Genomic DNA, 12,250 nt, shown 5'->3' with positions numbered 1-12,250 from the left:
TCTAAATGCCACAGGATTGATGTAAATCGTAGGTATCAATGCAACAGGAGGTGACATGGACACATGTTCCTGACATGGAAACATGTTCCTGTTATTTTCCACGGCCTTCTTAATGCTCCCCCTTGGTACTGTGAGAGGATTTCTGCAATTTCTCCTACAGCTGCTTTTAAATTAAATTTGGAGCAAAAAGATACAGAGTTTCAACAGGATAAAATGAAGATTTTCTGTAAGAAGATATAACTGGGTCCACTTGCATTACTAGACTATTACCTTGGCTGTATTTGCACTACCAGTTGGTGTGATGTGAAGAACGAGCAGGGTTCAGTTTGCTGGGATCTGCACGCCGACACTTCAAGCCTCAGGTGGCCCCACACATAAGGACATTGCTCCTTCCTAGAGAACTTTGCATCCACTTTACAGATCACATAAGCCCCAAACGTACAACCTCAACCTGATCGTTCCATCAGGATGGAAACTTTTCAAGCATGCCGGCAGTACAAGCATAACCCAAGGCAAATTTGCACAATAAAGAACGCCCCTGTACCTTAAACTAGGTATGCATCCTTTGATATTTGCTAATCAAAGCTAAATAAACCATACTCTCTTTTAGCAGAATAGAAACTTACACAAATAGTACTGTCGACTTTCCTATATTGGCAGACCACAAATCAAAGAAGTGATTTCTTCTGAATACACAAATTGTGTACTTTACTCTGAAGTTATAATTATGTCCTAATTAGCAATCTTTTGGAGCCTTTTATTTTGCTTTTGGTCGTACTGATGGTGGACTCCCTGCTTGTGTACTGCCACTGAACAGTGAAGCTCCAGCTGCCTGCTTTGGGCATGGAAGAGGTTTTCAGATGCATGTCCCTAACTCTCATGGACAGCGACAGGTTTTCTGGGTAGGTTCCATAGTAAACCATATGGAGGAAGGTGAAAAACATCTTATATATAAAGGATCCACAAGAGACCCTGTAACGATGTATTTGTTCCACCTATTTCAGTTTTCAAGAGAGTTATGAGAGCAAAAAAGTACCTTTTAGTATGGGGTAAAACCTTGTGAATTAAGCTTGCTATTGCTGGTATTCTGAAAAAGCAACATGCATTCTTTATTCTACAATTGCAGGAAAAAATATTATACATTAAAATTAGAAAAATGTGCTTCAGAAGTTTAAAACATCATTTTAACTGCCATGACAACAGGTGTAGTTAATTAAAACCTTTCCTAGTTGAAAGCTTTTCAGAATCCAGAGTCCCTAGAGGAGTTAGACAGTTAAACAAGTGTTTGATAAAGACAGGCATCAAAATACCTTTCTTTCTCTCTCAGCTGATACAGATTCGGAAAATTATTTATTTGGACTAACTGATCTATCAGCAGCTGTTTGAACATTTGTTTTCTTAAATTAACTTCCTTTCTTTCCACTTCATAAAAAGAAACTATTTCAGAATCTTGCCAGCTATATCAATTTATTCTATCAAGTACCACAAACAGATGTCATGTAAAGTTAGCGAAAGAAAAACACTGAGTTAGCAGACTTTTAAATTATACAAAGCTACAGTATCATGTGTATACTCATGGGAAAGGACACTCTCACATGACAGATTATGGTACTTGTAATGCTAATTTGCACATGGGATGGACATCGTACACACACAAAAATTAATGTGGCCCCAGTGTCCCAGAGAATACATCGAAGGTGCTGCGAGCCGGCTGCTCCACTTGCAGTTTTTATCACTTCTGAATTGCATTTTAATAGTACATTTTTCTTTTGTTCAGACATGAAAGAAAATTGGCTTTCTCAGGGGATTGGATAGCTGAGAAGACAAGGCTAGCAGTTTAGGGATTTGCCCATATATGCATAGAATTCAGTTGAGCCATAGCATTCATAATTTAATACGAATACTATGTCTATAAAATTTATACACAAAATGGCAAAAAAAAAATATTGAGGAAAGTAAAAAAGTAAATTATTATAGTTTTCCCTACAAAATTTCCTACATAGACATTTTGATATTAGTGTGGATCAGTTAATCTTTGTCTTTTTAGTAAATGAATACTCAGAGTAATCTATGTTCTACTATGATTCCAAACAAAAAGTGTACATCTGTTGTAACAGTTCAGACACAACAGTATGTTCTACATGTAGTTTAGCACAAATGTGATCTTCAGCATTCTGCTGTGTACCTCTTTTAAGATCATTAACTGAAGTATGTGCCATACAACCTGGAATGTATGTCTGGCTGAGTAAAAAAATATTAAATCAACTATGAATTTTTGATGGAGAACACTGAACAATAAAAAATATTAAAATTGAAATGAAAGAACATCGAAAATATAATAGGGATAATGGTATAAAACAGCCTAAAGAACAAATTTTCTTTTTTTTTTTTTTCCTTCTGTCTATAATTCTGCTGTCAGAGCCAGGTGGGCTGATCCTTATAGCAATAGCAATCTAACTACAAGAAAGGATCGTATGCTTGCAAATTCAATGTCTGTTGCAAACAAGTAAAGTTTTCATTACTGTGTGTGAATAAGTAATTAAAAAGATCATTAAAATAATTTTGTGTTAAGTAGGGTAACCAAATTAATGGGAGTCATACAGAAGTCAATATACCCCCACAACCAATAATAACATTATAAAGCAACAGCACTGCAAAACACTTCAGTAATGGTATTGTGTTCTGTATCTCTGTGTATAAACCTGACACTGCTTTTCCCCAAATTAATGACAGTATGTGCTCTGAATGTGACAGAAGAGAGTGATGGAAGGAGAAGAAAATTAGATACAGGAAATGGTATGGTACCATTATCAACTGACAGGTTTAGACCTCAATAGTTTTTTTTCCACAAAAAGCTCACTTTCAGGATTCTTACATCTGATTTTCAGGTTTTCCTTGTGATTTAAGTGCAAATTCAGAAATTCTTGAAGGTTTTCAGTAAAGATGACGAGACAAAAGTAGCAGGTTCAAAGAACTAAATTCTGTATAGATGTTACAGCGTGCCATAAAACATAGTCAGTGTAAGCTGAGGCTTTCCAAAAGTTGATGATTTAATGGGAGGTGAACTTTCCCTACAGAAATATATTTAAAAATAAAAAATTATTTCATTTCACCCACCACAAAAGCTTGAATGAGAGATATGCCAAACGATACATTCAAGACAGGCAGAAAGAGTTGGAACCAAAAATGGGAAACTATCTCAGGTTCTGCAAATAGTATTACACATAGACAACCCGAGGGAGGACCAGGACCAAAGCTGGCAGCATCGCTGGTAATGAAGGCGAGCTGCACTGTCACCAGGACCACTCTATGTTGAAAGTAATTAACGTAAAAATACCTAGAAGCCTTCACTTAGCAGCCAATCCCAGACCTGACAGCTGCTAGCGGTGTGTACTTACATTTCAAAAGATACCCTAGCTCTTTGTTGTTAACAAAAATAAAAGTTGCTTTCTCTCTCCCTTGACTCAATCTATCCTGCATCTCCTTGCTAGTATTAATTTCATCTTTCTAAACCTTCTTTTCCCCACATTTTCATGATCTTTCTTCCTGCATTGCTCACCTACCATCTCCTTCCTCCATTCTGTCTCTTTTATGTAATAGCTCTCACTATTGTGACAGGGCATGGAAGAGGCATTTTAGACACCGAAGGCTTTCCAGTTGGATCAACCGAGACAATAGAAGCAGCAGTAGGTACTGGGGGTAACATCTACGGCACTGCGAGAGGAGAGAGCAGCCGCATGGACAGGAAGGAGGATTTGTCAGGTCCATCATTTACTGCTGGGCAGCAGCATCCCAATGCTATCTGGTACCCACCAGCAGGACATAGTTCAGAGGCATTAACTTTTTCTTGAATTTAAATGGCAGCAGAAAAGCAGAGTGGTCCTTCAGGACCTGCCCAAGGGGCAAAATCCCCCCAGTGCAAGCATGTAATACTGATATCGGAAATGCTTCAAACTTTACACAGGCTTCTGAGAAAGAACAGGCAGTAGATCTACTGCCACACTGCTGTACGTGCTGCACTACCAGGGCACAATAAGAAATATTAAAACCAGAGAACTAGAAGGAATATTCTGCTCACACAGTTCTTCAAACGTTCATAATATTTGTATGTACCATACATTTTTGTAATGTAGTAGTAAAAATACTACCAAAATCTTAACTCTAGATGTGAGTGTTAAATTTTTATCTAAAATGGTTCTAAGCAACAGCAAGTAAATTCCTTGCTGTCTTGATCCAATTCAAATAAAACAATTTAATATCTTTTCAAAGACCATGAACAATTAGCTCTGAACAAACTATGCTTCTCTATCCAAAAGCTCTGAATCTTTATCTTTTCTTTTTTTTTCTTTAAATAAAACATGAAATTAATTTTAAGCTTTCAAATTTGGGTTATACCTCAAATAATTTGTTCTTCAGATCCAACTATGTCTATCTTTTCACTCGGGGAACAAAGGAAGAAGCACAATGGTTTTCCACAGCAAAACAACTGCAGCAGGGCACCCATTATTTAGTTCATTATGAATGCATATTAAAATCAAAGTGTTATTTACAAAAATAAAGATAGACTATTTCACTCAACATATCTAGTCAGATTACCATTACCAGAATATTTTTGTCATAAGAAACTTATTTTGGGTGCATTATTACAGATATTGTCTATAATATTTTAAATACATATTTTTTCAATAAGCTATCACTTTTATCCCAATGTCAGTAAATCTAAGAATCCTCTCTCCGTTATTGTTTAACCCCTGTCTGAGATACTGTGAAGTGGCAAAGAAAAGTATAGTTTAGTTCTTGTAGGAAGTAAAAGAGATCTCTTCTGCAGCAAATTCCGGAACTTCTTAATTATACACAGACTTATTATCTGCATCCCCAGTGTTATAAAGTACCAGAACTTCATTAGAAAAATTAAGATGGAAAAATGAAGGCGCTACTTTGTAAATTTCCAGTGGAAATTAGCTGGAAGAAGCAGAGGAATACTGGATCAAAAGAGGGTAATCATGCTTAACTGTGCCCTAGAGCACCCGCATGTATAATACGATTTGCACAGTAACTACCTCTCCTATTACTGCTTGTTTGGAGTATTCTGTGTTAATGGGGTTAGCTAATTTAGTATTTTAACTTAAAAAGACTCTGCTGATTAATAAATGTTGCACACTGTGCTAGTAATTAAAATAAATGGAAGAGTTACAAATAGAAGTTGAATTGTTAAGAAAACATTATCTGAAAATATATGATAATCCCTGTTTATCATAATACAATAACAGTCCGGAAAATATGCAAATGGATGAAGTTGCAAAGCATATGAAAAACTAAGCATGATTTTTAAAAAGTTTTCAGATTTGTTCTACTTGTATGACATAAAATATAGTAGCCATTTTCACTGCAGATAAATCAGAAATACAGTAAAAGTTCTTGTAAATGTAGAAATTAAACGACTTTTTTAAAAATACTAAATCTAATCAAAGTGGCTTGCTTTTTCAATTTTATTACCATTAATACCAGGCAGCTCATGACACTGATGCTCTCCAAGTATAGAGTTCGTTTAGCTCATCAACTTCGCTGTGAGCGTACCTTTCGTGCACAGCACTGCACAGAACAGAAGCACCTAAGCTGGTTCTAAAGGAAAGCACCAGCTGGCTGAGAATAAGCCCAGGAGGAGCTTGGTGCTGCATTGTTCACATCGCACTGAGAGGCAGGGCGTGCAAACATTGCACTCTGCTGCACACAAGTGAACCAGCGTGCTCAGGACTAGCTTGGCTGCCTCCAGGACAGCATGGAGCACAGACGTAGCCAGAAGCTGAGATGACTTGCCTGATGTCACACCAGAAGACGACAATAAATCAGGAAACCTCAGCCTTATACTATTGCAGGTTTATCCCTATCCTGTCACCATATTGCAACTCACTCTGATGTATGTTGACTTTTATAAAGATGTTTAATAGTAGACTTTGAAGCACGAGGCATGCTATGCGAGACAGATTTCAGCAAAATGAATGAACATAATTTACATCTTTGTTCTTTGGAAAATTATGCCAGCATGCAGCTGCATGCAACTCTGTAAAGAACTTTTCATGCTTAGTGATCTAAATCTGCTGGATCCAGCAGTTGGTGCCTCAAACTAGACACTAGTTTATTAAGTGGCCATCCCGAAGGAGTGCAATTGTCATTCCTCTCCAAGAGGAGGGGGAAATCACTTCATTTGTATGAAAAATAGCACAATAAAGCAGTAACAGCTTCAATTACAGGAGAAAAAGGTATCATTCTTATTAGGCTAGATTACCCAGTTGCTCCTTCATTACGAAACAGGAAATTCCAGCAGTTGCTTTAAGTAAGCACAACATTCTCTCTTGCTTTCATTCGTACTGCTTCCACCTGCCCCAAACTCTCCCACAGCTTTCTCAATTATTTTTGCATTTTATCAGAAGTAAAAACTTTCTTAGAGCTTGAAACACTTAAAGAAAACATATTACCCCTTTAAAGATATTCAGAGGTGAGTGGAAATTCTGAATGTTGTTGGAAATTGCAGGTATACAGCAACGATTTTTCTATCTTATGAGATATCACACAATACTCATTCTAGAAACATTCAGATCAAGGATTCAGTTTTTCATTTTATGCAAACACAAGCTTTCTCAACAAATGCCACACACTTCCATTCTCTCCTTATTTTCTAAAATAGAAGAATAATCAGCATAGGAAGCACTACCAGGAAGAAATACAGTCCCAAAGTACACAATTACATAGAAAAAGACAGAAATTTGTCAATTCATAATAGACACTGCTGAGAAAAAACTACTGTAGAATCTAAGTAACCCTTTGCTGACTCCTCCCTAGAGGCTGACATCCCACGCAGCGGCTGCAGCATTACTAGTGAGTGTTGGTTCTGATGATGACCTGCAACTCTGTCATCACCTTTTCAAGGTTACAGATGTGACCCTTGCACGGTTGGTTGAATATGAAGCACAAACGGAATGATCACAGCCCGAAAAAGTATAATACACTATGCATTTAGCATGCATGAAGCTGAGAATCATTGGTGTTAGGACATTGCTTCTGTGCATTAAGGATGGCACTAAACGCTTCCTTACCCATAAGGTAAATAAAGACCCCTGCTCAATTAATAGCTGTCAAAGTTGGAGACTCCAAATTTAAACTGTATGAGAGCAAAGCTTCACAGTTCACTCACTGAAGAGAGTCAGGGAAATATTTATTACAAGATCTGACCTTCTGAAACTGTTGATACGTGATGTCTGGGGTAAACCTCATCAAATAAAGACCGGGCAATATAGTCATGCCTATAAACGAAGGATATAATCCATTCTTACTTGGAATTCATCAGTCAAAACTTACTCAGTAAAAAGAACACCTTAAATGAGAGGTAGAACATTAATTATTACCTAGTGGGTGGGTTTTTTTCTTTTTAAGTTTCACCGGCAGAAGCAAGAAATAAAAGTTAATAACAAAAAAAGGCCCAGATTTAAGCTGGGATGTGAAAGTTAAGCTGCTTCCACTTCACCCAATAAATGAAAGACTAGAGGGAAATAGAAAACAGAAGTACCTTTCTACTTGTAACTTAACTCAGTTATGTTTATGGAATGAATAGAATAAAAAGTACTATATCTCATTTTTGGCACCGAATGTAAAAATAACATTGCCTAGAAGGGGAAAAGTAACCGAATGAAGAGATTTTTCTTTATTTCAAAACTGGTTTTTAGTAGAATTTCCATTTTAAGCCACTGTTAATATGAAATCAGGGAAAATGTGAAAAAAATGATCCAACAACAAAAACATAAAAGCCAAACCATGAAAACGCAATTCATTCGGGATTCTTAAGCCCCAGACCTGAAGCTGACACATGGCAACTTGGAACTGATAGAAAATCTTGAAACAGATGAAAGATAGCAAAGCATCGTGTCCCAGTGAATCAGTGGATCACAGGTTGCTCATGAGGAAAAGTGACTCCTTTCTGTCCTGAATTCTGCTATTAAAGTGTCAAAGGATTGCCAAGAGCAGTGATCTCAGGGGAAAAGTTGACATCCATTTTTTCTAGTTAACTACAAAGTCAGAGCAGGTGATTTAACAGGCTTTTATTATGACTGGACAAAAGAGTTCCGTCATGATAAGAAAAAACTTGAAAATATTTCGGCAAGAGCCTTAAATCTTTAGGGACAGAAGCCTTATATCTTTTGGGATGGATTACATCTGTATTTGGGATCGTATGGAAAAGAACTGGCCCGTCTGACACTATTGCAGATGCTACGGTTTAGGAAACCGAACTGCTTCAAAGATGATTACAGTTTTTGCATCATGTTCTAACAAGTGCAGCATATGCTCCCTCCCCTTCCAAGAGAGCTTTGGTAGTCTACTGGGAGAGAAAGCAAGTCTCATTGGCATGCAGCACCATTTTTTCCTCCCATAGTCTGTCAGCTCCCTGAATACGAACACTCGAGCAGTATTTTTTCCTTGGCAAGGTGCATGTGGCAAAATATGATCTGCATTTGTTTTCTCATTTCCCATTATACCCATCTGTTGCAGCACATATTATTATTATTATTACAAGTTCTTCTATAGATTCATAGATATGGATGGCACATGTCACACAATTACAAGATAGGGTCTCTGCCCTGAACAGTTTATAATCTAAGGACACAGAATTTAGAAGTATGTACACAGAATGTTTGCTAGTAAGCTGTCACGTTCGACATTTCATTTTGTCAGGCATGGAAGGTTTCAGAAAGCAACGGAATAAAGAAAACATTCTCATAAAAATATAAGAAAAACCAAAGGACTTACTCATTGTCATGTACACGGTTTCTCCATTCCTCCCTTTTCATTTCCTCTCTGGCCTTCTCTAGTGGTGAACTGATTGATGCTGCCACTCGCAAGGTTGGTTCCAAAGGCTTGTAGCGCTGCCGCAATACTTCAGCAGGATCGCGGAAAGGCCCCTGAAAGGTATAGGATAACGTAAGTGTTTTATTGTAGGGTTACAGTTCTTTTCTTTCCTTCTTTTATTCATGACAATTGATGAAAGAGGACACAGAATGTCTGGGAAGTGTAGGAAGAATTTTCTTCCAAAATAATCAAGGCAGTTCATTTTGACAGAGTTAAAGATAACATAAAGGTTGATAAAATGCTCTAAAGCTCCAAAGAGAGAATGAGATATGTGCACTCCAGATTTATTTAACGACTAAAAATGTTTTATTATTTTCAAACAATACATTGTTAGAGCTGATTAGGAAAACTTAGTTTTTCCATAGAAAAAAATATTGGTGAAATAAAATCTGATACACAAGTATTAACTTTATCTAGACGCTGCTGAAGCAGAAAGCTTAAGTTTTTTCCTTTTCAGAGTATAAACAATGTTTTACCTTAACATGCTCTTTTCAATTTAACTATAAAGCTGCCTGGAAAGGAACTTAATACGTGAGTTACGATACAATTCTTCTAATACAACTGATACAAATTACTTCTATAATATAGGTGAATAGTCCATTTTTGAAAAGTCTAATTCCACATTAACTTCATTATTCTTAAAAAAAAAAAAAATGCAATCTCATAATTCTTTGACAAGTCTCTCCCTATATACACATATATATCTTTTTCTCCAGAGTACATTGTTTAATAACTGATCAGATCAGTATCTTCCATTTAACAACACAAATAAATATCAGCAGGAAGTCCTTTCCTGTGCTGTCAAAGTGACATCTCCTACATCTCACTTTTGGTACTAACCAGCAAGAACTTACACAAAGTATAATTAGTGCCATGTTACGCTCAGGACAGTTCAGTAGCAACTCTGGATTTAGAAGTGTTGCTAATTGATTTTTGTTTTATTTTCATCATTGTTGATCCTGCAATGAACTAGTGAAACCTTCTGAAACTACGAACAAAGAATCCTAATCACAGCCTTTATTCTTAAAAGATATCCTTCTTTAAATAGGTTATCACTAACAAGTCACAGCTGGAGTTACTGCAAGCACTGAGTGAAGACTGTGGGGCTAATAAAAAGAAATGATTCACGCCTCATTTATGTTCACTTATGTTTTACATTAATAGAAACCAATAATAGGAACCAGTTACCATAAAAGTCATGGACCGTAAATAACACAAATGGCAAATAAGTATCATCTAGTACTTTTCACAGCTGGACAGGAGGATTGCTATATTTGAAAGTAGTTAATGGATTTTTATCGGAACTTTTCTTTTTAAAGGCACAGCACCATGATTCGGAGATCTTTTTAAAGGTCCTAGTAAGCAAATGAGCATAATATTTGCACTCCTTGCAGATATTTTCTTGCTTCTATTTTCTAAGTCTGCATTAAAAAAAGTTCATCTAATATGACCATGGTAAGTTTAAAAACAGACTGGAAAGAATTATCACCTGTGAGAGAATAATCAATACTAGAACAGGTCATTAAAACTAGTAGGTAATGTTCAACTAATACATAATCTGGTGATTGAGATATTAAAAAAGTTTAAAATTTATAATAAAGAATGAATATTTTTTTTGGACGACATTTGCATCAAGTGGATCCATGGAGGAAAGAAGAAAGGAGTGTACTATTATCAAATAATATCAAGATAAATCTGTTGGCTTTTAGAAAACAGTCTGTCAGAATATTGTATTTCTTCTTCACTGTAAAATATTGACTCATATTCCACCAGGGTAAGGGCCAAATCAGATATCCAAGCAAGGTGTTTTTTCCATCTTTAATTTCTAAGACCTTCTAATGCTTTCTCAATCCATAGTTTAAATGAAATTAATAGAGTCCAGCTATGCATGGAAGGAGGGAAGGAAAGAGCGTTAACTAAGCAAAGGTCTCTCAAGCCAGGCTGTGTCATCATTAATGGTATATGTGTTAGAATACTAGGAAATTCTAAACATTCCCTGCAGATCTTTCCATTCCTCTGAATCATGTATTTGAAGAAGCTTACCTAGCAATAGGCACATAAGAAATATATCCAAGATGACAAGGCCTCTAAAAAATCCATTTACCTATTTCCATTTTACAAGTTTAACTTTAAGATTTGTGGAATGTGTGGTAGAACGGTGCTTACAAATGTTTTCAAACTGGCAGTGCCTGCAAGCATTTCAGGCATCCTGCTTCAAAACGGAGATCTTCCTGAGGAAGTTAGGCTAGGGCAGGAAGGGAGGGAGTCAACCAAGAGCTTGCACCCTGAAAGCAACTCACACAGCCCTATGGTCTATCTTTGGGATTTGTACTGGGTAGCATAAATCTTCTCACTACTGATTGGACTCCCAAATAAAGGTTAGTAGATCAGCATTCTTACTACTTTAGCATAAAATCAGAAACTCATGATAAAGATTATGATCTACATGAAATTACACAATCTTCACTGCCCCCATTCCAGAACAGCTAACAGCATGCAAAAAATCCCCTAAAAATGGCAATGTCCTTTCTGTTATTAATGCCTTTTAATGAATAGATGACTAATTTTAGCATTATCTGTGTTACCATCAAACTGTAATTCTAGTTAACTCAGTAATAAAAATGATAGATCTAACTGATGCATAAGTATCATTAAAACTTTTCTTTTAAATACTCTATCTTACACACACAGTGCTTACCTATAAAATGCTAAATACCCATTTTCCTAAGAGAAGCTGAAAGATGGTAGATTTCTGTTCCTTCAAACATATATAATTGACATGCTCATATAAAATATCTAACTCTATGGGCAATACAAACTTTAGATACCTGAAAGAACAGTGAAGTAACAAGTGACTCACAGTGACTCTAGGTACTAGGAAAAGAAGCTTGGTGCCAAAAAGTGTTACCACAGACAAGTAGGACACAAGTATATCTAGTAATTAAATTCCTTATTGTCACACCAGACAACTTGCAGGATGATGTGTTCTGATGGGTTTTCATTTCCAGCTGTTTCATCAGCTCAGACCAGTGTCCTTTTCTTAGACATACAACCCTAAATTGTCCAAGTGTTGTGCAGGGATTTAGCCGTGTGACTCCCATTAACATCAATAAGAGTCGCGCAGCTAAATCCACGCGCTGTGCTTTGAAAATTTACCCCACAGTGTACATCCCAGGGTGCTGAAAGGATTAAAGTATTATATAGTAAATTCCCTCTTTGAGGTGCAGAAAATAAACAGAACTCTTCTGGTTTGTTCTAAAAGGCTATCTGTGCACCACTGCTGTGAGTGCGTCTGAACTTAGAAAGGTCTATAAAATATTCCAAATCCAAACAGAAGCTTGTAAGATACTTA

At 36.5% G+C, this 12,250-nt stretch overlaps 1 protein-coding gene across 4 annotated transcripts in view; it reads right to left on the bottom strand.

Annotated features, from left to right (window-relative positions):
* SPATA17 (spermatogenesis associated 17) overlaps positions 1–12,250 on the bottom strand; it is an 89,706-nt gene that overhangs the window by 21,148 nt on the left and 56,308 nt on the right. For all 4 annotated transcript variants that reach the window (XM_037405499.1, XM_037405501.1, XM_037405502.1 and 1 more), the window contains one exon: positions 8,800–8,951. In XM_037405499.1, the coding sequence (XP_037261396.1) occupies positions 8,800–8,951 (152 nt within the window). The remainder of the gene's footprint in view (positions 1–8,799; positions 8,952–12,250) is intronic.

Source organism: Falco rusticolus, chromosome 12, assembly GCF_015220075.1.
Source record: "Falco rusticolus isolate bFalRus1 chromosome 12, bFalRus1.pri, whole genome shotgun sequence".
NCBI lineage: Eukaryota > Metazoa > Chordata > Aves > Falconiformes > Falconidae > Falco > Falco rusticolus.
Note: the sequence above shows the minus strand (reverse complement) of the source record. Positions and strands in the feature narration are given on the sequence as shown.